This window comes from Perca flavescens, chromosome 17 (assembly GCF_004354835.1).
Source record: "Perca flavescens isolate YP-PL-M2 chromosome 17, PFLA_1.0, whole genome shotgun sequence".
Lineage (NCBI taxonomy): Eukaryota > Metazoa > Chordata > Actinopteri > Perciformes > Percidae > Perca > Perca flavescens.
In genome coordinates, this window is record NC_041347.1 from 17715669 (window position 1) to 17743634 (window position 27966).

At 40.1% G+C, this 27966-nt stretch overlaps 1 protein-coding gene across 1 annotated transcript; it reads left to right on the plus strand.

Annotated features, from left to right (window-relative positions):
- The first annotated feature begins 39 nt into the window (after window positions 1–39).
- On the plus strand, window positions 40–27699 carry loxl4 (lysyl oxidase-like 4). The gene is made up of 15 exons (XM_028603903.1): window positions 40–103; window positions 1218–1556; window positions 2655–2944; window positions 3028–3242; window positions 10858–10896; window positions 11092–11305; window positions 11410–11587; window positions 17068–17222; window positions 17311–17478; window positions 17895–18057; window positions 18154–18397; window positions 19457–19572; window positions 19971–20107; window positions 24497–24608; window positions 24693–27699. Exons 2-15 carry the CDS (start codon window positions 1238–1240, stop codon window positions 24761–24763), a joined length of 2421 nt encoding a protein of 806 aa, XP_028459704.1. The 5' UTR covers window positions 40–103; window positions 1218–1237; the 3' UTR covers window positions 24764–27699.
- The last annotated feature ends 267 nt before the right edge of the window (window positions 27700–27966 follow it).

A 27966-nucleotide genomic window follows, 5' to 3' on the forward strand; every position in this document is an offset into this window, starting at 1 on the left:
GGGAGGACTGACTAAGGGGAGCATTTAGTAGACACACTCCTTCACTCAGTCACTCTCCCCTAGCCAGTGACGTCCACCACTGCAAACATTTGCTGCCTGCCAGGTGAGTGAACTTTCACCTTACCTCCTCCTTTTATATTTTTTCTTGGTAAAGAATCCTATTTTATTCTCACTTGATTTATCAGTAATTTTCATTTATTGTTGTATTTGTTTTTAATACATAGCATCTGAGTGCAAGTGCAACAGGTGTTTTAAGGGTTGAGATGCTTCATTCCCTCTCTTGATTCTTTACTTTAACTAGATTCCTTTTCAAATATCAGTTAGCTATAATGCTGCCACAGTTAAAAAATTTAGAGAAAATATTTGTTGTTTAAAATGTTCTTACACTGAATTAAGCAGTAGTAACAAAAGATATACAGTAGTGTATGTATTGATACAACATCAGATGCTTTCCCCCCACTATGATTTACTGAGGCCAGTCTGCACAGTTTGTTTGTTTGCTGTTGGCTTGTTCCTTTATAAATTTATTGTCACAGTAGACAAACAGATTTTGTGTTTTTTGTGCTTTGTGTTGTTTCATGGCATGCAGTGATTTAATGTTTGTCTCCACCACTGCGTTCTTGTTTGGCGGTGACACTTGTTAACCTCCAGTTAAAACCTGCCTGGTGTTTGTGTCTGGTTAGTTAGCCTTGGGGGATGTTTATTCACGTGAATCGTAATACAAAAGTGCATTGGTGTATCTCTAATTATATGCCTATGTTTTGGCTTGAGTAAGAGGTATTCATTTTATGTGTTTTGGCTTGCATTAAATCACCAAAAAAATTGACGTTGCACTAGTAAGTTAAATCAAATGTGGGACTGCAAAACACGTCTAGCTACCATGTCTGACTGTGAAAAGATAAGGTTACTGTCTCAGCAGCACACCATTTCTTCTTCTACCATTGAGACTACCTGAACTATTTTGTCCAGAGGATGTCACCATTGGTCCGTTTAATAACCAGGCTTCTAATGTTCCCTATTGGCTGGCTGTTTTTACTTGAAGGGAATTAAACTTTAAAATCATAGAATTATAGCTTTAAACGGACTGCTTAATTGACAAGCCAGTTAAGACTCCACTGGTCAATTTACCAAAAATGAATAAAATAACTTTCAACATCGTCTAATTAAACTAATGTAGAAGGAATTGAATCATGCAGCGTTTCATCTTTTACCTGCAGGCCCCCTCCTCTCAGCCACAATGACCCGCACCCTCTGCTTGAGCTCCCTCCTGCTGCTGCTGCTGCTGCTGTCCCTCTCCTGTCCCGCTCGCGCTGAACCTCGGCGGACCACGTCCTCTCAGCGCAGGGTGGCTCGCGCACCAGCTGCCAAGGTGCGTTTGGCGGGCAACTTTGCGCGAGAACCGCACGAAGGGCGCGTGGAGGTGCTGCACAACAACACCTGGGGGACAGTCTGCGATGATGAAGTGGACATCAAGATGGCCAACGTGGTGTGCCGAGAGCTCGGTTTCCAGAGCGGTGTAACGTGGGCACACAGCGCTAAGTATGGAGAAGGAGCGGGTGAGAGCACTTCCTGTAGGCTACAAAATTACAGTTATTTGGTAACGAGCCATTTTACTGAAGAAAGGTCAAATGTGACCATTTTCTCGAAAGCCAAAGCCAAACTGAATGTTTGTGAGTGATAAAACAAGCTACGATAGGCCTTTAACGTTGGGCCCCTGGGTAGCTCACCTGGTATACAGAGGCTTAGTCCTCGTTGCAGCGGCCGCGGGTTCGGTTTCGACCAGTGGCCCTTTGCTGCATGTCATTCCCAAAAAAAGATTGGCCTTTGACATTTTGACATGTCATAGCAGGGAAACCACAGGTGCAATTAATGATATAAGGGCTGCAGTCCATTTTGCTTTACTAGTTCAGAGCCAGCTGCCACTGTGCATGCTGGCTCACTGACCAGACTTACTGACACACTTAATTGGAACAGAGCCATCATTAATGGTATTAATTACACCCGCTCTTTTCCTGCCATGACAAGTCAAAATGTCTGATCTGAACAAGGCCCATTAAATTATCGTTGTCACTTATTAGATTTAAGATGTCTAAAACTTAATGGCTGGCGGCCATATTGAACCGGTTTATTGCAACCTGTCTCCTGCAAAATGTCCATGTTACAGTGTGCTTACCCCACAACACACTAAATGTAAGGGTTCATGAAAAGACCACCAATTAAGACATCCAAAATAACTAACATCATAAAGTGACAAAGATAACTTGTTGTGGGATTGAAGTCTAAATCTCGTTAAGGTCGCCTGGCAGGCTCAATATATAGGCCAAAAAGGGCATTTGTTTTTGAATAATGACAGCATTCGCTTGCCAGAGTTGTGCAACACTTGCTGTGGTTTATGGACATTCTTTACGGGTGCTTTTAAATCCAAATTAAAGAGAAGGTTGAGTGAGGTTCAAGGAGCAGGATATACAGCACCATGCCTTGTAAAATAATGTGTATCTCAACCCTAAACCTAAATCAGCGTGCCAGTAAATGTCATGTGTTAGGTGTTTAGGAACTGATTTGGGCCCTTGTGTAGATGAAATGCACAGTATGTCTATTGAACAATAAATTAAACACATTTAAGTAATTAATTGTTTATCCTTTCTATTCACAAGGCCCAATATGGATGGATAATGTGCGCTGTGACGGCTCAGAGAAGTCCTTGAAGGACTGCAAACACAACGGTTGGGGCGTGAATGACTGTAAACACTCTGAAGACTTGGGGGTGGTGTGCACCCCTGAGCGCAGGCTGGATCAAACAGCAAGTAGAGGCTACACTGCCACCAGGCCCAATGGCGGCGCCGCACCTCAGTGGCAGGGCCCTGTGGTCACCCGCAGGCATCCAGGATATGTCTATTATGGAAATGGACATCAAGAGATCCCCAGGTTCCAAAGACATCACCAGGTACAGCAGTTTACGTCTGATGAATTTCTATGTTATTCTTAGATAGGCATGTAACTGTTGATGTGATGTGCATTTTCCCTAAGGGTCACAGTAAGGTGCAAATCGAGGAAGTCCGTCTTCGTCCCATCCTCATGGCTACCAAGAAGAAGAGCCTGATCACAGAGGGTGTGGTGGAAGTGAAGCATGCTGGGAGATGGAGGCAGGTTTGTGACCTGGGTTGGAGTCTCAACAGCAGCCTAGTTGTGTGTGGGATGCTCGGCTTTCCAGAGGCTACTCAGCACAATGTCAAAACATACAAGTGAGTATGAATCTTTTCTGCTAGCTGCACTGACAACAACACATTTCAACTTTATGAACTCAAGTTATTAGATTACATTACACTGGGCTGTTGACTGTAGTTCAGAAAGGCAACATGCTATGCCATTCATCCCAAATGAATAAAAACTCATCTTGAAGAATAAAAACAACAACAGTGGCATCCTGTTTAGAGCCACTTTGAGTAAAGGCCTTTTGTTGGGCTTATCTTCCTCCCCCAGCCACTTCTGCCCTGTGTCCCCCCCCCGCCTCCCCTCCCTTCCTCAGCCTCAGGATGATGATAAAGGAATCCCTGTCCCCTCTGTACTGCCCTTTCTCTACTCCTCTCCCAAGGCAAATCACCTCTGCTCACCTCATTGCCTCTCTCTCACACATGCTATCTTCAGCCTGCAGCTCTCAGACTAACAGCCCCACTTTAACTTTTAGATTCCCATGCTGAGGTGTAATATCACTGCTGATTGTGCTTTAACTGTCCCATCGATACCATGTGTGGGACAGAGGTGGCTATTGGAGATTGTGAAGCAAGTTGTCTTATTGGCAGGGCAGCCTCTGCAGGCTTGAGTCAGCCAGCCATCTCTTCACTTTTACATCCCACTTCAACAGAATGTGTGAGATGTTGACAGTGTGTGTGTGTGTGTGTGTGTGTGTGTGTGTGTGTGTGTGTGTGTGTGTGTGTGTGTGTGTGTGTGTGTACTAGGGCTGGGTATCATTGGACATTTTTTTGATACTGTTGTGCCAGTATAATACTTTAGTAGTGGTACCAATACCAAAACAATACTTTTTTCAATACGTTACTTCAGGGAAATGTGTTTAATGTGTATTTAACAAAGTAAGCTAAACTTCTCAAATTCATTCAATTCAAAGTGTTTAATTTGGCATTTCCTGTGCTTCACTAAATAAAGCATACTCTAAAATTAGAAAAAAATATGATTAAATCAGAAAATATCTCAAAGGATAATTTAACAACAATGACCAAGCATTCAGTGTTGGCACTTTTGGCACATTTTGGTCACTACTTAAAGGAATAGTTTGACATTTTGGAAAATATGCGTATTGGCTTTCCTGCCAAGAGTTAAATGAGAAGATACCACTCTGTAAATGTATAGCTTGAGCCAGCAGCCATTAGCTTAGCATAGCATAAAGACTGGAAAGAGGAGGAAGCAGTAAGCCTGGCTCTGTCCAAACCACAACCTGTAATGTCATATTTTGTTTGTTTAATAAGTAAAACAAAAAAGGAACATTTTACAAGGGGTTTTGGTAGGTAGTTTTTTTTTTCATCTTTGGCCAGGCTAAATGTTTCCTTTTGTTTTCAGTCTTTATGCTAAGCTAAGCTAGGCGGCTGCTAGGTCCAGCTACATTTTTGACTGACAGATGTGAGAGTGGTATCATTCTTCTCATCTCTCGTCAAGAAAGTGAATTTCCCAAAATATCAAACTCTTCATTTTCCAAAGAGTTAAGGTTCAATACCAAGCCTCAGCATGTACATGTGCATACTCTCATCCAAACAGTGTTCCAATGAAACATGTACTTAAATTCATTTTATTTAGGTGTCTCCTTTTTCCCCTTTTGACACTGATCTACATTTCCTCTCCTCCAGCTAAAAAAAAACAACCCATTGGCAGTGGTTTTTGGGAAGGTTCTACTCCTAAACCACATGGACCACACATTTGAAGAGGATTACTCAATTGCTACTATAAGAATGAATAGTGTCTGACCATTTGCCGTCCTCAGAGTAAAGGGGACCCAGTTGGAACTGGTTCCTGGAGAGCTGCCGGCTCTAGGTGATTCACAGTTTAGCTATTCCTTCCCTCCCTTGGCCGGGGTTATTCTGACTCAACTGGTGACAGACCGCAACATCTGCTCTGTACTGTAGGTGTTAGATTCCTCTTTCTACTAAAAAGCTGTAACTATTGAGGGGGGTAACTAATTTGTTTTATAGACTTTTCAACATTTTATTGACTTTACAAACATCCCTATTGGAGCACACTCACTCACTGAAAGTATTTCTGCATTGCCCTTGAACTAAGCTATTTCTGCTGAACTCTGTTATTTGGAACGCAGTGACACTACAACTGGATTCTATTGTTGCAGGAGAAGCTGAGTCTGTACACGATCTGTACAGGATCATTTACCAGTATTAGAGCACTGCTTCCCCGCATTGCATGTGTGATGCTTTTCATGTCTCTCTTTAATTTTCTATTGCGGCACATTTGCCACTTCATGCAAAAAATAGAGAAGTACAATTAATAGTTTAGTGAGAAATTAGATGGGTATATTTGTATGGCTGCAACATAGGATTTTTGGCTGCTCACCAAGAAGAGAGATATGGCAGAGGACAGGGCTGCTGTAGCTTGAAGGGCTTGGACTGAAGCCTGCAGGGAATCTGCTCAGTGGCTGTTTCAGGGTGTAGTTTTTTAATCTCCCTTTGAGGTTGAGGAAAAGAAACTTAAACAAAAGCACTCCATGGACTCTTTTAGTCTTTTACCTATGCCACAACAAAGTGGATAATACTGCTTATCCAACATACGTATATGCTTCTAAATGTACAGTGACAAGTTTGGGCAGACGTATGCCATTATGTTGATTGTTTTATTGTGCATGTAAACTATAAGGCTCTGGCATGGAAGTGGTCGTGACTTGATACATCTACGTCTGCCTGTCCTGGATTTGACCTGGTGTTTTTTCTGTAGTCTCAGCTGCTATACTGGTCTGAACCACGATGATGTGTTTGTTTCCAAATCTGTACCGGTTCCCTCTCAATATGTGTTTTTGACTTCAAACTGGTTAAATGTGTACACATGGCTCAATGTCTTAGCTGCCAGTGACACATTATTTCGATAGTGATATACTCAAGTTGTTTTACAGTATTTGGTTTCCAGGATGAAACCATATTGTTATTGTATTGGGATGTTTATATACAACTGACAGTTAGAATCAGAAGAGTACTAGAGTTTACTTATGGGTAATTGTAAGGATTGCCCTCTGACTGAATTTGCCACTGTAATGATAATTACTGCACAAAATGTGAGCAGAATCATGGAGAAACAATTGGGTGGGAGACAATATGATGTTCAGTTTTCATGTAACATCTTCCATCTAAATGGTTGCCAGAAAGCTTAGGATTGTATTACATGGTTTGACCAAATTTAGCCAGTGACACTCCCCCTGTTTCTCCACCTTGCTCCAAGCCTCTCAATCCATTCTTAGAAATCCCGGACCATGCCATGTCTCACGACTCCCTGTGTCTCTTGGATGAGACTCTGAAGATGCTGTAATTAAAGGTTGATCACAACCAAGGCTCTCCGGGGTTTCTGCTGAGAGTGAAAAAAAGCACCCCCAATTATAGCTGTGTGTGTGAGAGAGAGTAAGACATAGTTGGCGAAGGAGGAAGAGAGTAACACGAGAAAGAGGAGATTGAGAGAAAATAAAGGAGCAGCAGTCAGACGAGCCAGATTTTCGCTTGCTTGTGTGAAATATGTCCAATTACAGCTGGAGTTTGCTGCGGGGCCCGCTGTGTCAGCAGCTGTCTGTCTTCTTCTGTCACCGTAGTGATTTAGGGACTTAACCAGCATTTTATTTTTTAATTATGTTTCAGCTGAAATTTTCTTATGATGAGGGTATCATTTTCAGACTTTAGTGTGACATTTGAAGTGACCGAGTCTGGCTTTCCTGTCTGATGTCTGTGTGATTTTCCTCAATGACCTCCTCTCTAATTTATTTTAGCATCTTTTAATTTCTGTATGCATGTCGTGGCTGTTTTTGTGATCTGGAACAGACTGGAAGCCGGCTTTCAAAACTGAGTTTAAGCATAGGGATTTTTATCACCTTACTCTGGTCTGCATGAAAGTATTTAGCAACTATTTGACATGCAGTATCCTTTAGATATTTAAAATAGGGCAAATTATTTCATATTGGCAACAGTGTGCTTTTTTCATTTTTCTTTAGCTGAGTGTTAGGTCCACTCTTAGTATAACTTCTTGATGTGTACTGCAAATTATATTTTCAAGCGTCTTAATGCCACCTTATGAACAGAATCAGCATCCTGTAATCCATGGCTATATTAGCATTCTTAGTACTCATAGTATAGGGTACAAAATGGTCAATGCCAATTTTCACAGCAATAAATAGCAAGATTTTTAAAAGGAGCAGAATAAACTAAAGTAATATACTAAAGCTAAGGATTATACTCCTGCATGAAGATACTTTTCACCACGACAAGAAAAGCTCAACAGTTTTTCTAAATTATGAAAAAATAAAAGGTTTGTGTTTGTAATGCAAATTATATTATTCAAATCTGATTTGCCCCCTGATTTTTGTATTAGTGATTTTTTTTCAAGCATAAAAAGAAACTGATTTTGTTTTTAATATTAAAACCACAAAACCTAGAAATAAAGCCAGTAAGCAGTGTAAGGGTGATAAAACCCAAACAGTGGTGTAATGCTCGTCTTTTAACAGGCGGGTGGGACTCCCTATCATTAGCCTCTGTTCTCTTGTCTCTAAGCAAGGCTGATGAATGCTATGGAGGTGGAAAACAAACTAACACTGAGTCTGTCTGTTCATTGCATCAGCACACAGCATGTAGTAAAATGCTGTCTTACTGCTCATACTACCTATTACATTTAAATGTATTTGTATAGACCTCATTGTTAATTATTTGATTTTATATATTAAAAAAGTGACATTTATGCATTTTATCTCGCTTGAATGAAGTTCAACATCAACAAACAGTGCTGTAATTCAGTCAAATTAAAGACCTGAAGGCTGAAGGTATCATTTATAGCCTGTGTGTGTAGTAGTCCTGTTGGTTTCTGAAGAGGGAAAATGGTTAGCTGATTGGTTTGTGGTAAGGTCACAAACAAGTCACAGACATGCTTGCCTCATGGGAAAATATGTGTGTGTGTGTGTGTGTGTGTGTGTGTGTGTGTCTGTGTGGGTGTGTGTGTGTGTGTGTGTGTGTGTGTGTGTGTTAGTGTGTGTGTGCTCCTCACTGTTTGTCCCTGATGACATGTTACTGCAAAGCCACATGGTAGACACATTTAGGACATTTTACAAGTGTAATTCAAGACACTGTAAAGAATAAGTGTTAAATTCTATACAATGTGTCAGTCGCAATTTACAGCCGGTCTCGTGACCTCACATACAGCTTTATTTAGAGCCCTTCACGTGATTTAAAATGAGGGGAATTTTCTGCCTCATCAAGTCAAATTTTTGATATAGCTTTGAAAGGTAGCAAGCAATGTTATTTAAGCTGCTGAGATTTCATTTACAGATGTTCATAATTTAAGCTCCTCAGAGCTGCATTTGTGTTTCAAATCGGCCTGAGAAACGACTTAAAGTCCATTTGAAGAGTGATGTTCAAAAATAGCATCTGTAATTTGCAAACACCTCTATTTGCTAAATGATTGCTGAAATGAAAGTATGCACTTTTTTCCCTTAACCATATGCTAATGTTTTTGAGAGATCTTGTCTGTCCCATTGACTCCTTACAGCATCAGGAAACAGGTTGTTATATGATTTTGGAAAGTGTTCAGTCAGCAGTCCATGACTTCACACAACCATCTACATAACATCATGTCAAAGACAATGCTTCTCTTGAGTCCAACATCCTCAGTTTCTTTTTAACGTTTTTTTTTTTTTTTTTTTTGCTTTACCTTTACCTACGGGAATGTTTAAAGTTCAAATATTTATCTACCTGTGCTTTTATACAAATATTCTTAGACATGTTTGTTTCTATAAAAGGGAATGCCACTATAACCCACATTGGAGTATTTTCTAATTAAGTTTGTTTTACTGTGTCAGTAGCCACCAAAAATGGGAAACCATTTAAGCCTCTCACACTTGTGATGCCATGCTGATATACAGCTCTACAGAGATTAAACTCGAAAAGATGTGTGTACTTTGCTGTACAATGTATATAATGGAAACTACACATCTCCAGCTCATTAATGAACCATGATGAATGCCAGTTGTGTGGTCACATTTTTTTAGCCCAGTAAACAGGCTATATATCCTGGATAATTTGTGGACAATATGGCAGCTATGGCTCAGGAGTTAGAGTGGCTGCCATCTAAATGTGAGTGTGAATGGTTGAATGACCCTTTGTGATCAGCATTTTGGATAAATGTGCTTTATAAATGTATGTCTATTTTTTTATATTGTTGCTATCATGATGTTGAAAAATCAGCGGCTAAATTTTGTTACTGCAATATTCACGTCATTTGGACGACGCTTTACGTTCTGTGCTTTACATTTTGCTGAAGTTCTTAACAAAATGAGAAAGACTTAGTACTTTTCATTTGTCAAGTATTTAATTTACACATATATATATAAAAAAGTGGTTATTTTAGACTATGTATTTATTGAATTACCAGAAATCATGCTATATTGTGATACATCATTGTCTAGATATGAAATGAACTACATCTGGATGGAAGATTTTGGCCATATTGCCCAGCCCTTAGCTGTAGCGTGTATATCTCTGAGTGTTTTAGTGTAATTGATGTGAATGTCTGTGATGGTGCATGCACTTTGCAGTGGTTTGAGGCTGTCCTGGCCTGTGACTGTGGCATGTCTGCTCTGCGTGTCTGCCAAGAGAACAGAAGGCTTTCCTCACCACCGCTCTCCCGAGTCAGCCAGCCTACTTGGTGCATAAATCTCTATTTGGCTCTGGCATTTCTCGGACATGCAGCGTGCCAGAGTTTTTGTTTGTATATCGTGCTTGGTCAAACCCTGTTTTCCCAGAAATGTTGTACATCACTGATGTTGAATGTCATGATTTTTTTAACTGAATGTTGCTTTGGAGGTTAACGACATAGTTCAAAATATTTTGTGTTTTCTTTTTATCCGTTTATAGTTCTTACATTTTGTAGTTATGTACAAATCTGTGTTATATTGCATCATTGAATGCTAAAGTCTTATATTCAAAGAGTCTATTTAGTTTAAAAGGCAAGTCATTTTTTTTTTTTTTACGTAAAGGTGGGTAATTTAGATAAAACTTACCCAGCAGCACATTCCTGTTGAACACTTATCCGTCACAACAAATGATACACTGGCCAAATACTCTAAACAGAAACACAGGAAATAGCAAGCAGCCCACATTCCAGATGGAAATGTATGCTACTAGAGATGGGAAGTGAAGTTGCCTAAAGAAAAGAAGAAGATTGCATTATTCATTCTTCGTCATCTGGATCAATATGTCTAACTTTACACTCGCCACAAAGCCATAGGCATAGCACATTCTGGTTTTATATACAGAAGATATGGAGCTGTATGATTCATCCTTTTGATAAGGTCAGTGTCTGAGCTCTAACTATTTTAAGTCATCACCAAGTACTCCAGTAAGACTATGTTTCTAGTAATAAGCAAGTCGGTGTGTATGTGTTTTTGCTGCTACTTGCTGTGGCAGAAATCCCTCCTGTGTGGCCAGGTTACATATAAAACAAACAGCAGATGCTACAGTATATCCTACAGTCACTTCCTCTTTGCATGAGAAATTGGTGACCTAGGTCACCTCACAGGGTGTTGTGTATGTGTGTTGGTAACCTCAGCAAATATACAGATATGAAAGAACTAACATCTGTTCTTTGGTTCTTTTACAGGAAAATATGGGATACCAAGGTTGCAGATCCTTCAACAAGGTAATAAAAGCACCATTCCTCATGTTTCTTAGCTTTATAGCTGAGATACCAGAAGACCTAATGAGTTGAACTTCATTTAAAGGCTTCTTACTATGAATGATGGGGTCCTACAAGAACACATTTTGTGCATCAGTCTTTTTATTCATCCAAGGGGCTTAAAGATTTTATGACCAAAAGATTTCCTCTTTTATCTAGATTGAGCATCATGTCAAAGAAGAAGGGATTCTGGGTAGAAAAAATTCACTGTCTGGGCACTGAGAACAGCCTTTCAGAGTGCCATTCTAAGCTGTCAGTCCCCCGTAGTCCCACTCCTTGTAAGAATGGGAGACATGCAGTGGTCAAGTGTGTGCCAGGACCTCAGTTTGCTCGCATCTCCTCAGGAAGACCCCAAGCCCCTTATCCAGTTGTGGTAAGATGAATACAGTTACGCCTACACTGGCACAATCATACATTGTGTTTATGAACTGCACATAAGCGTAAACTCAGTTATATTCCCATCCCTGCCCTGCACAGCCTGTGCGTCTGAAGGCTGGCCCCAGGCTTGGTGAGGGTCGTGTGGAGGTGCTCCGAGATGGAAAATGGGGGACCATCGTGGACCACATGTGGGATAGACCTGCAGCCAGTGTGGTGTGCAGAGAACTGGGCTTTGGTTCTGCCAAGGATGCCCTGCATGGAGCCTTTATGGGTCAAGGTGAGAGAGAGAACTGCTGTTGCTCAGAGCAAAGGCTTTCACATAACGTAGACTGGAAATTCTGGAAAACTCCACCTTTATTCTTGTTGTTTTGAGTCTGCAATTTGGATGTTTGAATGTGTTTATCATGCGTCATGGTATTCCAGGGAAGGCAGGGAGGCTTTTGCAGTCTTTTGCTTATCTTAGACGCCGCACCCGTCTGCCCTGACTGATCAGATAATGCATGGGCATGTGTGTTTGTCTGTCTGGTACCTTGTGAAGCTGCAAATGTGTTGATTGCAGTATCTCTAGCTGTGATTAAATTAGTCCTATGCCAGGGCTACCAGCTGCCCTAACACTGTGCACATGTGCACACACACACAAACACACACACACACACACACACACACACACAAAATGTAAGACTACAAGCCATGGTGGTTTACGTTGGCATTTGGTAACTAAAGCCACAGAAATAATCCTGCTAGCTTCAAGCACACTTTTCATTCACTCACTGTGCTGTGGTCTTTTTCCTTCGTTTTCAATTTTACAGCTTTTGTGATGCACAGATTCAGTCCCTATCCAGCTGCACCAGTGGTGTCCCCACCCTTACGAGATGTGAGAACGGCTTCCCCATACCACAGGCTAGGGTCTAGTCTCTAATCGTGCTGATCGAGATGAAATGTGGGATGAAAGTCTGCTGGTTTAGCTGTTTAGTTGATCATACATAGAGTATTTTTATATATGTTGGATTAGTCCCATTTACCTTTTAACTTCTTAAATTGGGTTTTCTGTAGATGATGTAATTTATGATACCTTTCTTTTTGATGAGTCTAACACAATTAAAACTGGTTTAGTTGGCTCCTCTAAGGATGTTTATATTGCACCAGGCCTCCCACCCATTGTGGTCTGGTTTCAATCACCACTTTTAGTCGTTAGGCCGGAATTCAGGTTCATCGTAGTTCCAGCAGTCTGAGGCAGAGGTTTATCATCAGGAGTGGACAAAAAGCTTTAAATTCTTTACGTAAAATAGGTTTCCCTGATCTAACCATGAAGTTTAATTTTTGTATGTGCAAATGCTAACATGTATCTTGCATGGTTGTGTGTATGTAATAAAATCAGTATCAGAATTATAATATTAAGATGTGGCTCTGGTTTGACAAATGGCAGGTTTACTCTCTACTATTAACTCATATTACTCCTGTCTCGCTCCTGGAAATGCAGGTTTCTTATTCCATGTTTCTTGAGTTGGTGATTCACTCTCTCACACCCTAAGGAGCAGGTAGTGCTCCGACTGTTTGGTATTTTCTTGAACTTGAAATTGGCTTTGACCGTCTGTGTGGTATTTTGGTTCCCTTCTTATCTATAAACACATTTATGTCATTATTATGAGTGATTTTTACAGTATCTGTTTATACTGCTTCTCTTTCAGTTCATTAAATCCCTGCAGCCATATGAAGGCATCAAGAAGGATATGTTGATTGTGGTGGATTTGTAGTGCTGTACAATATGGTTTCCTGGAGAGGTGTTTTTCTGTTTGTTGAGCTATGTGTCACTTTGGCTCAGCTGTTTTAGAGCGATGAGACCAGTGGTATGACTGGCTGAGATTGTATTTAATAATCATCAGACCCTCTGATATATACTCAGCCTCACCCAGCACATACATGAACCAAAATAGCAGTTGTGCTTGGAGACACAGGCTTTACGTCCAAGACCTACTGGTTTGCATTTGTCGTTGTGCTTGCACAATTTAAATAGGGCCAAGTACACACACTTCACATACATTTACGTACATACTCTCTTTTCTCTCAGACACTCACACATGTGCACGCACACACACGCACGCACACACACACACAAAATGTAAGACTATAAGCTACAGTGTAGTACTTTCCTTTTTTGTCTGTTTCTGTCTTACACTTACATAAACACTGCCATTACAGGATGATTGGACTTCAAAGTCCTCTCCCAGCTTTCTTTCTATAACATGCCGCCTGTTTTTTACTGTACATTTCACTGGGACATATAATTTTCCATGTGCTTGAAGGCCACATAAACACATGACTATATCTCATTGGAAAAAGCCTAAATAAGACTCTTTCATAGAACAAACCCCTCACTGTGAAATACTTCCTAAAAGAGGGAATTGTTAAAATATAGTTTTGTCCTAATGTTTAAGTTGTGCATACAGTTCATTTCCTGGTAAAATAATTATATCTCAAAAAGCATTAACACTTTGAGATAGATGACAATACATTCTTCACATCACGCTACATTACATACAAATACACTTGTTTTCTGTCAGAAAGTAAATCTCTTCTATCCAATCTTTCAATCAGCAGTTTGTAGCAACAAGTCCCCCCAGGAGATGGTTGGAGTATTTATGATTATCAAATGTGACAATGTGATAAAGTTTGCGGTCGACAGTTTGCCAGTCAGAGATTCTGGCTTCAAATGTGGTCTCACTTATCAGATTTGTTAAACACTTGCTTGCACATAAACACTTACCTGTGATATACGGGTGGTATACAGGCAACACACAAGCTCAGAGTATCCCCCTCTGGGATAAGTGAAGTAGTCACATTATAACTTCTTGACAGAGGAAAAGGAAACATTATTTTGATGCTGGTTGGCTTCTACCATCTAAAAGTTCACATGGAGGCAAATCTAACTTACATGATTTTAGCTCTTGGTTAAGAAACAGATTTAACTGGTGACAGAAAGTTTTTGTTAGAGGCATAGAAAGAGACGTTTCATGGAAAGAAAAACTACACACACTAAATTAATGTGCCTAAAAACCTAATTACAGAGAGGAAAAGAACAGGGTTTCCCTTGCAACCACTAACCAACTATTTATGCTATTCTCAACAAGAACGTGGCCGATGTTATGCTGTTTCCATCCCCTTAAATACATTTTCTAATCTGTCCAAATTATCTGTGGCATCTGCCAATTCTAATTATATGGTAATTAAGTTAAATCTGTTTCTAGTAAATACTAAAATTAAGCTACAACATTTATATTTGCCTGAATGTTTCTCTCATAGCTATATCTGCTGTCAATCGTTGACATTTTTATTTGGTTTGATAATTTCTGAAATTGATGTCAGGGAGAAAGAAAGTGAAGAAAATATTCTTAGCTCTGTTCAGACTCCATCTGCCAACTCTTTAACTACCATCATCATTACATGTATCATCACCATTAGTGAGTTCAAATACAGGGACAAGGTTTTCATTTCCTTTCTAAGTTTTAGTTATTTCTTCTGATCATTTGCGCAACAATTACAGAGAAGCATTGGCAATGAAAATGTTAGGCCTCAGGCACCCTCCAACCATGCTCATATGTATAAAAAAAAGATAATCACGCTAGTCAAAGCAAAAACTGAATCAAAGACATTGTTATTTTACTGTTATTTTGCCCGTGAAGTACATATACATATAGAGTACTATATGTACATAAGGGAGTAAAACACTTTGACTGCCTGTGTGTACATGTACATGTATGTGTGCATGTAAAGTGTGTGTGGCCAGTTTCTTGGAATTTATTTCGGGTTTTCGTGGATTTCCCAAACTAAGGTTTAAATACAGCATGTCATTCAGCACGTTCATTTTGAGGATCCCATGACTGGGCCCCGTGTTTGTCTTGATAACTTAAACAGTGGGAGTTTGGATCTAGCTTGTGGCCTTTACCATGCAGATAGAGGCGGAAGTGGTTTAGATGTGTCTTTTTTATACGTATGAACCCACACATGGTGACCAGTATGAAAGCAGGCCTACAATCTACCAAAACCAACACAGAGACAGATTGGGTTAGGCTGCAATCTGGTCCTTACCATTTCAGTCATCTTCCTTCTCGCCCTTTGGTTTTTCTCTTTTTCCCCCGGTTTCTGTGGTTTTGGTTGTTTATTTCAATGCTGCCTCATTTCAAAATTTGCAGTTTGTGCCTTTTGTTTTAAGAAAACACAGAAGCCATAGTTTGTTCTGTGTTTTCATAATATACAGCCATCATTATGAAAGCCGCTGTTTGCTTTCACAAAATCCGAATCTTAAGATTTTTTGTCCACCATGTTCTATGTTGTTTAGAGATTATTTGGTTTTAAACGACAAAATGCTAGTGAAAGTCTTTTATTTTGTTGCCACGGATTTGGCCTTGTTTGCTCACCCAGGGTGGTGGACTACACACAATGTTATTGTTGTTGTGCCTGAAGCAACAGAATGGTGGTAATGAGGTGTGACAGATCCCTAAAGTAGATGTTGGTGCTGCTTGGCTTGCAGGAGCATTTTATCATGACAGATAGGAACTTTTCAGTGTTGGTTTAAAGCTAAAATAGAGAAAGCCCATTCATGTGAAAGGAATACAGAGCCTTGCATAAGTGTGCTAGCTAAGTCTGCACATGCCTTTGTGTCTACATTGGGTGGCCCAAAACAAGGCACAATAAATATTGCCCTTCAGTTATGTCCATGCTCTTCTGGCTACCGTATTTCCCTGCTTTGTTGTTGTCAACCTTAGCCCTATTCGCACGGGATAAGTATTATCTAGGGACCTCATGTGAATTATAAATTACCCACCCACGTCTGATTTTCATCTGGCGCATTCGAACGGGATAAGCAAAGCCTGTGATTTTACTCGAATTTACTGACATTAAGCAACCGTAGAAACATGGGTGTGGGTAGCTCTGCTATGTGTGTTTGTGTGTGGTCAGATCTCGAGGACACACACGCACACAATCTCAACCGGGTAGTCAGTCATCGTCCGAACTGCGACCTCTCCTTTTTCTTTCTCTCACTTTTTTCTCCGGGTGGTGTCAAGCAGGGTCCGGTTAGATGGATAAAACAAAACATTTCACCAGGTTAAAATCTATTAGCTCAAGCTTTATGCTTGATTTATTTGTAACATTAACCTCTAATTATGAAGTGAGCTACCTCGCTTGATTGTGCATTATTTTTGATAAGCTATTGCTTGGAGATGTCTTGTCGTTATCTCTAGATATATGATACAAACATAAAAAATATACTTACCGCATGCTGCTATACATGTCATCCATTGCCATCTAATCATTCTTTTTGTCTTCGCACTTGTGGTGGTTTTCATCTTTCTCTTTCTGCAAATTGTATATGATGTATAGCGACATGACCCAGCACCCAAAACACTGTAAAAAACGCACACTCCATTCTTCGCGAAAGATGGATAAAAAGGCGCAAAAGAAGGAAATAGGTACCTTGAAAAAACAAAAAAGCCCCGCCAAATCCTGGACAAATCAGAGATGCCGATTCGCACGGGACTAATATTATCACAGGACCTCTGTTTTCGGCGAAATATGGTAGGTCATTTGCGGGGGAATTATTACTTTACAAATTACAGACATGACCGATTCGCACGGGATTAAGATCACAGACAAACTCTGCAATTATTACAAATGACTGGAGGTCACCAGGTAATACTTATCCTGTGCGAATAGGGCTATTGTATTTGAATCTACCTCATGTCCTCCTCCCTTTTTCAGGTACAGGACCTATCCATATGAATAGTGTCCAGTGTATGGGGTCAGAGCGCTCCATCCTAGACTGCTACTTTCAGGAAGTCCAACCGTGGACTTTCAAACACAGCCAGGATGCCTCAGTACGCTGTAACGTCCCAAAGACCGGAATGGAGAACACGGTATAAAAATCATCACAAGACATATACTTATCAGCTTTCACTGATAAAGCATCACCCATTTAATCCCTTTAATCTAATGGATTTTCAGGTGCGACTTGTTGGTGGTAGAGTCCCATCAGAAGGCCGTGTGGAAGTGTTGATGGAGGTTGGAGGTCGTAAGCGTTGGGGCTCTGTCTGTAGTGAGAATTGGGGCATCAACGAGGCCATGGTGTTATGCAGACAGCTCGGCCTGGGCTTCGCTGCCAGTGCTCATCAGGTACATAACAACCTTCCTGACCAACACTACATCCATATTTGACGAGGTGGCAGCAGTTAAATGCCACCCATTAACCTGAGTAATTTATTCAACTTTTGTTGAAGTCTGATTATCAGTGTCTAAAATGATGGGCATTATGTCCTGAATGAACAAACAATGTAACACTAATCTCTAAAGCAATTGTTCAGTGGAATCCTTCCTCCAAGATTTGTCAAAATCCTATCAGCAGTGTCTGAGTTATTGATGAAGGAACAAACAAACAGATGTTTAAACAAATGAACCCATGGAGGCGAATCCATATTCACAGACCTTGTATTCACAGTGGTGGACAATGAGCTATGATATTACTTATTGATAGAAAACCTGACAAGCTTTCTATGTCCTGCGATCCCACCACCACACCCTTCCTTTGCCAGGAGACCTGGTACTGGCCTGGTGACCCAAATGCAGCTGATGTGATTCTCAGTGGAACTCACTGTGTGGGCACAGAGTTTTCAATTCAACAGTGTCGCCGCAACAACCATGTCCATTGTCCTCGAGGAGGTGGAGTTAAGGCAGCTGGGGTCAGCTGTTCAGACAGTAGGTTGAGTCGTCTTCCTGTAGCTCCCCGTCTTCTTCACTGGTTCTAAATCTGGTTGAATCCTAACAAAACCTCTCACGTCTGATCTGCTTCAGCGGCACCTGACCTCGTTCTGGATGCCCAGCTGGTCCAGGAGACAGCCTACCTGGAAGACCGACCCCTCCACCTGCTGACCTGTGCCAATGAGGAGAACTGTCTGTCCTCGTCTGCTGCCAGGATGAATTGGCCTTATGGCCACCGACGCTTGCTGCGCTTCTCCTCCCGCATCATGAACATGGGTCGGTCCGATTTCAGACCCAAAGCAACAAGAGAGAGCTGGACATGGCACCAGTGTCACAGGTAGAACATCTCTGAGTAGTTTATTGAGGGGTTACATTGCTTAGGTGTTGCAATGGAAAGAACTGTTTAAATACTTACTATATATGGGATGTTGTGGTTGCCCTTGTGGTAAGTGTTTTTTTGGGGAAACTGTGGCTTAGAGTGTCCTGGATACTGGTGAGGTGTGGTTTTTAGAGGCTGTCAAAAATATTCTGACAAACACCTGTTACTCGTATAAAATTGCTTTTATGTGCAATATGACATAACTTCCTCCATGTTAAGTTATTTGAGTTATATTTCATTTAATTGCATTCAAATTGCTACCAGAAAAGAAAACATACTGAAGTGTGATCTCTGTTCGAGTACACATATGGTTGACGAGGTGGCTGCAGGTAGCATGCAACCTGGGCATTAAACACAAGAGCCTTTGTCCTCCACTGAGCCTCAGCAGCATTTTGTCTGTTAGTTGTAAATAGAAAAAATATTATCCTCAGGTCTACTCTTAACAAATTCCACTCTACATCTCACTTTGCTCCCCTCAGCGAGTTAGTTTCTTGTCAAATGACGAGAGCACTTTCAGGCCTGTCGTCATGAGAGAAGAAGGAGCCATTTGAAGCTCACAGTGTTGGCTGTGTGACATGTGTCCCAGTAAGTTACGGGTGGCCTGAAACAGTGTTGTCATCTCTCCAGATTCATTAGCTGCCCTGCAGCACGTGTCTGTGGAAATGAGGGCTGAACCAATCCAGTCAGCACAGGTCGGGTGTAATACAAAGGACAGGGTAGCCCATGCACGGTCAGGTCCATTTCAGTTTGTTACAACAACACATCAGAGCTATGGATGTGTGTTTCAAAGCCCTCCATTCACTCAGAATGAGTAAACAGCTCAACCAAGCTGTTGCTTAAACAAGCTTCTGTGAGAGGTGTTACGGTGACACCCACACTCATGTTCTAGCAGTGAGGTCATTAGGCTACAAGCCATAGGGAGCCAGTGTTCATTTAGCGTAAATGCACACACTCATAGATGTACAGACACACACACATACACACTCTCACCTGTACTTTCCTTTTCTGTTGTCACAGGCACTACCACAGTATCGAGGTGTTCACACATTACGACCTGCTGACTCTGAATGGCACGAGGGTTGCAGAGGGACACAAGGCCAGTTTCTGTTTAGAAGACACATATTGCCCTGATGGTAATGTTCACCACTATTTATGAGTCCCAGTAAAATTCTCTTCCCCATTAGTGACAGGAAATTAATTTCAGATACAGCTATTTCCATTTTTACTTTGTGGTTAATGTGTTAGATCACTGCTGTTGTTGTTTGTTCACTCTCCATTTATTTATTATATCATGGATGAAATAGCTCATATGAAAAACAGTTCACATGTAGTCTGATGCAATTCATGAAGCTAAAGGCTCTTAAAAATAACAGGGAGTGCCAAGCATTAAATGAGCTTTGATGTTGTGATTGATAATGCTGTTGGTGTGTGTGTGTGTGTGTGTGTGTGTGTGTGTGTGTGTGTGTGTGTGTGTGTGTGTGTGTGTGTGTGTGTGTGTGTGTGTGTGTGTGTGTGTGTGTGTGTGTGTTAGGACTCCAGAAGCGGTTCTCCTGCTATAACATGGGTGATCAGGGTATCTCTGTGGGCTGCTGGGATACGTATCGCCACGATATCGACTGTCAGTGGATTGACGTGACAGATGTACGGCCAGGAGACTACATCTTCCAGGTCAGAAGTAATTTTATACTTCTCCTTTTTGCACACCAATTACTTTTTGTTTAAATGAATAGTTCGACATTTTGGGAAATATGCTCTGTGGTGGCAAATTTTATTTTAACCATTATTGATTAATGATTTTAACCATTTGCTTAAAGATTGTTTAAAACCTCCATAGAAAGCTGTTCATTCCTCTTAGACTCTTAAAGACTAGAGAGGGACAGCTGCAACCGTGAACTATAGCCCAGTAGAGTTATTTAGTTCTACTAGCCTGAACCTTCTCATTTGTTTAAGTTTTGCTTAGATAGAAGTAGAGAAGGCCGATGACTGTTTACAACAGTGAGAACTACGTAGGCTTCTACCTCCTGAGATTAACTATTGTTTAGGCTAATGAAAAGAACAGGAGCAGAGGGGAAGGTAAGGATAGTTTGACTTTTAATGATGTCCTCTTTTGAACTATGGCCATGCTAAAAGATAAAGTGAGAGGGGTGGCTAAAGAGAGGTTTTGACTATATGATGATGTGATGTTTAGATTTTAGTTTAGAAATGCTCATTCAGTTGTACTGCGTGTACCTGTGAATCTGTATTCTCATATTTTGCAAAATATAATAAATGCTCAAAGACCAGATTTTGGTTTGATTCTCAAACAGTCTTTATTCGTATTCATTTTTATCACTGATATTTACTAAACTCTGCTGCTGCAAGAAATTTCCATCACAGTTCATTTTGTTGTCTTGCCAAGAGTTTGATTAGAAGATATATGCCACTCTGTACGGTAAATATGAAGCTACTGCCAGAAGCCAGTTAGCTTAGCTTAGCATGACCAACAACTTCTTAACAGCTTACAGTAGGTGCAATAAGGAGTCTGGAGTCTTGTCTTCTGAAGTCTCCACTGGTTACTCCAACTGCACCCAGAAATCAAGTCAAGAAATAGTCTGACGGATAACCTTGTGTAAAAACACTTATGTTTTTGTACAGATTAATAGTGCGTTCCATATGTACTCAGTCAGATTTTCCGAGGTCAAAGTCGGAAACACACCCCCTGACCTCGGATTTACGAGCTCGGATCTCGGACAGCCCCACAGTTAGCCCAAGCTAAAAATCCAACATGGCTGCCCCTTGCATCAACAGTAGTAAAAGCTGTAGTAACATGCAGTTATTAGCACTTCTGTCTTATTTGTGTCTCACACAGGCCTGTCAAACTTCTATCTGTGTACATGTTGTTATGCTGTTTGTATGCACAAAAAACTGCGTAATGTGCTGTAATCAACTGGTATTGCTAACAATGACTAACCTGGCTAGAGCTAACTCCACAATGAAAAATTGGACTTGTAAATGGAACAAATTCAACTCGGGTGTGACGTCATTCCCAGCTCCAGCTTCCGAGTTCCAAGGTAAATGGAACGAACTATAGACCAATTTGGAGTTGACGTCACGGTTACGTCACAGTAGTTGCGCATGCATTGTGGTGGCAGAAAAACAGTTGAAACAATGATGAATATAGTGTATATCACAATACATCCATGGTTTTTCAGGGACGACTTTCTTATAATACATCCCTGGGGATAGCTGGCTAGTTTCTTAGCTAGCTTGATCATTCCGCCATGTTTTAATGCTACGTTGGTTACAGAAAATGAGCCAAACAGCTGACTGGTGAACAGCAGCACCGCTGGCTCCATAGACGGATAAGGTAGCTAGCTAACTAGCCAGCCCTAATGTTAGCTTATCTATCTTCGGAGGAGCTGCCCTTAGCTCTCCTCCCAGCGTAGTAGTCTACTGGCGGCGGGGAGACCGCGGGGTGAGCAATAACACCGCAACATTGCCTACACCTTCTGAATTCAAGTTTCCTCCTTCACCTAACAAAGACTAGATTAATCACCTTAACTCATCCAAAACACACTTTCAACTGTCACTTTTCTGCCACCAGTTAAGCCCCGCCCACAAAAACATAATTATTGTTTAGAAACACCAAAATGGTCTATAAGCAAACAATATATAATATTCTAATTAGTGAACTTTAAAGGTGCTGGTAGGTGAATTTTGTTACCTTTTAGACAGAGCCAGGCTATTTTCAGTATTTGTGCCAAGCTAAGATGCTGGCTGTAGCTTTATATTTAGCGTACAGGTATATAAAATACGAGAAATTTAAATTGAATATACAGTAAATATATAAGATATTTCCTAAATTATTTGTTTAATGCCAGACATTTAGCTAGTTAATGAGAAAGAGGTTTACAGCACCAAAAGGTGGGCTTCCTCATGATTAGTTGGGGTTTCTGTCTATTTCAGTAAAACCTCTCAACCTCATAACAGTCATCACCTCAACTATTCCTCTGCCTGTCATTACTTTGAGCCAGGTCAATCATTCAAGTCATTGTGGCTACTAGCCTAAAACACATCAAGGACTCCATCTCCTATTATGCTCCATTTCCAGTTCAGACTACTGATCCCACCATGTACGCAGCAGTCCTCAGATCTCATGCTGCCAATTAACTCCGAGCTGTGGCAGATTGGTTACAGTGTAACTGTCTGATAATTACTGCTGTCACCCAGTTTGTCTGATAGGACACTCTCAATCTTTGTAATTACACTTACTCTCTGTTGAAGATCGATTAATTTAATTTACTTGTAATAGACGTGACAAATATATATAAACACATGTGCAGACTGAATGTATTTTAAGCATGTTGAGCGAGGTATAATTATAAAGTGGAACATTGCTACAGCACAATGTGGAGGCGGAAAGAAGGAATGAATGAGAAAGGACAGGAATGAAGTGGAGATAAATGGGAGAAAGAAATTGGCAGAACTACTTGAGGTGAAAAGGTCAGGGTCATTTAAGGAGAAAAAGCCCTAAAAAGAGGAAAGTAAGCCAAGCAGGGAGTTAGTTATTAACCAAGGCTGCAGAATTGGAAAAATACAAATATCTTTTACATCAGCTCTCCTTCTCGTGACTCTGTTCTTTCATTTATCTAGTAAATTGCAGAAGATGCCTGACTTTTCTGATCCTACAGATAGATTCAGCAGGCCTACCCTAGAACCACCAATTGCTAATGAAACGCACCAATTACCCAAATTAACTATTGCATCTCTTTAGTCAAACAGCTAGTCCCCCCTTCCATTAGAAACGGCTAATTTGCCACCAAGGAATTCCTCTGCCCTGTTTTTATTTGTATTGCCACTTTCTCAGTGAGCAACATATTCTGCCACTGAACCGGCCCTCTTCAAAAGCCTCGTACACTCTGGTCCAACACTGTAATTTACCCTGAAAAATTAAGAGACAGATTTTGTGCATTGACAAGTTTTTTAAAGTTGTCTGCCTTTTTTTAGTGTAGTTTGCCTTCGTTCTCCCTGTAGCTGTTTGTAACATGTACTTAAAGTGGGTGTAACAGTTTACAGAGCAGCTATTAGAGTAAATGACTTCTCAGTATTATCACCCAACCAGATTAAGAGAATGGTTGTATCAGCAGTTATGGAGCTGCTCTGCAAATGACAGACTATTAGTACAGTGTATGGCAGCACTCAGCGTAAGACCGATTTCAGACATATAAACATGCTTATGCATAACTACTCAGTCAATTGAAGTCTGCAACAGACTTCAATTTCAGGCTACTTCAGTCCTCATTATTGCATACCCATGTCATGTTTTGTGTGGGCAGATGTGTCTTTGTTACATGTTTTCATACAAGTTATAAAGTATTTTTATGATAAGCTCATCTTAAAGATCGGCCAGTATGTTTTGTGCTTTGCATAACACATGGTAAAAGTGAGTGTTTTACCGCCACGTTATTCAGTCCATGTCAACCTCAGTCTATAGACAACCAAGTCAACATCATTCACCATTAAGTCCATGAGAAAGTAGTGTGTATAGGGTATTTATCTTTCCAAATAGGAATACTGTATGGAAAGTCATCCAGTTTTTTATAGATGAGAAAGGGATTGACTATAAAAAACAATACCAGCCATGAGTGCTGTTTAATAACAGGCCCTCTAACAATTTTACATCCAACTGCTCTTTATTTCAAATGGCTTTCTCAGTGTGTAGTGAGAGGAGACGTATTCCTTGTTTTCGACCATGTGCCTGGCCAGCTGGGGATACAGTATTAGATGAAAGTGAGAATAACAACGTGATAAATTCTCGCTGTTTCTTCATAAATGTTTGTTGCAATGATAAAATGTGTGGAGGGGAGCTTTTATGGCCTTTAATTAATAGGGTAGCATGAAGTCGGGAAAGGGTAGAGAGAGGGGGGACGCATGCAGCAAAAGGCGTCGGGTCAAATTCAAACTGGGGCCGCTGGTCAGGCTCAGCCTGCATGGGGCGCACACTCTACTGGGTGAGCTAGAGGTCGCCCCGTGATATTGTTGTTAACATAGGTTTTGTATGATTTTGTTGTTTTGTAGGTGGAAATCAACCCCTCAATGGACATGGCTGAGTCTGACTTTATGAACAATGTCATGAGATGTCGGTGCAAATATGATGGCCACAGAGCTTACATGTATGGATGTCATGCAGGTGAGGACAGACAGCCCTCCTCTCTCTCACTTCATCTTTATTTCTCCCCTTTGTCACTGATAGTTATGTTCTTTTCCATAATAGGTGATGCATACAGTGCAGAGATTGAGGACCTGTTTGAGCACCAGAAGCAAATCACCAACAACTTTGTGTAGCCCATCCCAGGGCCCAGTGCGAAGGCTTTCCAGCGGGACCCAGAGACTACTCAGGGTGGGCTGAGGTCGATGGCCCCAGGCCCTTGGGACCTTAGGACCCACAGTAACAGACAACAACAATGGCGCCTGTTCACCTCCTTGGCAGATGTGGATAAAATATTCTTAAGCGCATCATATTACAGCAGCGACCATTGCAGAAACTCTATTGACAACAAGAAAGGAACAGGTGTCAAACGGCTCAACATGTTTTTTACTCTAGGAAAGTAAGAAGATATTGGATATTCAAACTATACAGATTTTTGTGAATGTGGAAAACTAGTAACTTAAATTAGTTATTCAAAACGTGTATGTATTAAAGACCTTAATGTCGCTATAACTAATCTGTCACAAAGACAAAAAGGATGTCCGTGCTGTTGAGAAATCTCATTTCCAATTTACAAGATATGAAAATCTGAGAAAAAATAATATTGTGATTTTGCATAATTTCTGTTGCAAAAGGCCAATTTAATGCACATGTAGCATAAGTACTAAAATTTACTCTGTTGGCATTAATTTTACCCAAATTCTTTACTTATTACATTTTGTAACTGTTGCGCCTTTACATAACTTAAATATTGGTGCTCTTTAACAACACTGTATGTCAGTATAATAACCTTACTATGTTTCAGGTGAACAGTGTTGTACAAACATTTTGGGTAGTTTTCTTTCACAGTTAATTAGGTGTTTTATCATTGCTTTGGTTTTAACAAAATCATTGTTTTATAAAAGTGTAGTCGTGCTACAAGGTTTTGCTTCTCATCTAGAATAGATAAGAAGAGGTCAAATGATTTTTTATGGAACAAAGCACTTTATTTTTTAAACAGCAGTATTCTAGTTTTGCCCCAATACTTGTTTTTTATTAGCAACCAAATTGACTTCTTAGGGTGTTTATCTAAAAAACATTTTATTGTGTTTGAAATTTCAGGAAGTTGCAAAGAAACTCCTACACACTGTCTAACGTGCAAAAATAAATGTAATAGCTGGCAACGTTTCAGTACTAGAACTTCCTCAGGCTGAGGGAGATCTAATACCAAAACATTTTTAAAAGCTGGCAACGTCAGCTATTAAATTTAATTTGGCAAGTTAGACAGTGTGCAGGAGTTTCTTTGCAACTTTTGACCTATTTGTCCCTTTCCGACCTACCTGTCTCTTGTTATAGATGTGTGAAGTATTTTTCTGTTCTACATTTCAGAAAGTGAAATATAAGGTTTGTGTTTAGTTTACATATACAATATACTATTTATGCTGTAACTTTATTTATTCATGGTTTCACACATACACAGCATGCTCAGTAAAGAGATTGTTAGCCAGTGCTTAATTAACAATAGTGAATACATTTTTGTTTTGTTTCTGGTAATTAACCAGGGAGGAAAACTGATTTCATACAGGACATAGTATTAGAACTTTTCCATGATGCAGATAAATCATTTTTATTTATTTTATTTTAGTTATTAAAACAACTGTACAGTTTTTTTCTTTTCCAGCCTCTCTGATTGTGGCAGGCAGGCAGGGAGGCTGGGTTTTGAGAGCAAATAAAAAACTTTTTATTTACATCTGTTTGGGTTAGACATAAGGTTAGGGCTATAGCATGTGCTTTATAAAGAAAAACTATGGAGTTGTTATTTATAGAATCACGGAAAGAGCGACAATCTGGATTTTCACCTTAACACAAACTACAAGAAAGATTCTGAGTTTCTGAGAGATTTAGTTAGGGAGACGGTGATTGAAAGAAAGACTGAGTAAGAATGACAGAAAGAGAGAAAGGGGTGAAGTTTGGAGAAAGACTTATGCAGACGTGCAGTTTTTACTACCAGAGCTGTCTTTTTGTAGGCAGCCATAGAGAGACCACAAGCTGGCATTTTCAGATCCCCAACGAGAACAACATGTTTGTCTGGGAGAAAAAATAAATTCCTCAATTCACGCTTCAACTCAGTAAACAGTGGCCTTATTTTTACTAAAGCTGGGCTGCTAAAATATACTGTTTCTCTCTATACTTTCTTTGCTAACATTTAGCTCCACACCAAACAATGATGCAACTTAATTTTTTTTAGAGCATGGAACTTGTGTTAATCATGTTGTTTTACCCCAATAATGTGTTTGATGTGTTTGGCGTTTTTGGCTTGATTTCTTGGTGGTTAAACGGGTTAAGATGGTTTTCTAATAGCCAGTTTCCAGGACAAGTTGTGGAAAGGACAAGTCACTCATCAAGTCAACTGTAGACTTAATTGCTTTAGCACATTGTCTTCCTCCTCACTGGAAGGCTTAGAAAGTGTAGTTAGCTTTTTAGAATAATTTTTAAAAATCATGCACATCTGGTCAAACACAGTCAGCCCTATTTCTAAAAACTGTTGGGGATACAAATGTTATAAGATAGACCTGAAAGTCTAAAATAAGTGTTTGCTGATTTGCTTTACTATTGTTTTGTGCTTGTGTACAGTTGCTATTGACATATTATGGTCTGTTCTGTGTGTTATTTAAAATGATATGCCATTCCATATGTTAAGTTGGTTCATATTCACCACTCTCATCAAATTACTGTGTTGTACCCATGCTATTGGCATAGCACTGGGACATTTCCATGGCCAGTTATGCTTTTACTTTGTCTTTAAAGCTGAGAGTGTGAGCTACATGGTGCTTATCTACAATCATATTTAGAAAAAGCTGTGCTCTCAGGGACTTTAATCTCATCTAAAGAAAAAAAATACTGTTTCAGGTGATGTGATTTGGGATACTTTTAGCTGTGAAGCATACACTTTTACAAAAAAGTAATCTGTACCCACATAAGTTGGGATAACTGTTGGTAGACACTGGCTGAGTCAGGGGAAAATTTCAGTTAAAGACCAAATCACAATCCATTTATTCATCATTACTGTGAATCAATAAAACTTCATCACATACTAAGCTGTCCTCTGCCTCCTCTTTGCTGCTAATACATGACGCTAATATTTGTTGATGAGAAAGTGGCTTGATTTGTATGTTTTTTCTGCATCAATAAGGTAGATGCTATATTATATTTCATTTTCCATCCACCTGCTCTGATACATGTGTTATTTTGTTGGAAGTTCTGATCTGTCCAAACTGGTTACTCAAACACACTGGGTTCTTAGTTTTTTAGACACTTATAGGCCAGTGGAATACTGGAACTTTATTTGACAAGGTTTCCC

Coding starts and splice junctions, on each gene's coding strand:
- loxl4 (XM_028603903.1), top strand. CDS start 1,238: ATGACCCGCACCCTCTGCTTGAGCTCCCTCCTGCTGCTGCTGCTGCTG. Junction 3,243..10,857: donor CACAATGTCAAAACATACAA/GTGAGTATGAAT, acceptor GTTCTTTTACAG/GAAAATATGGGATACCAAGG. Junction 17,223..17,310: donor AGACCGGAATGGAGAACACG/GTATAAAAATCA, acceptor ATGGATTTTCAG/GTGCGACTTGTTGGTGGTAG.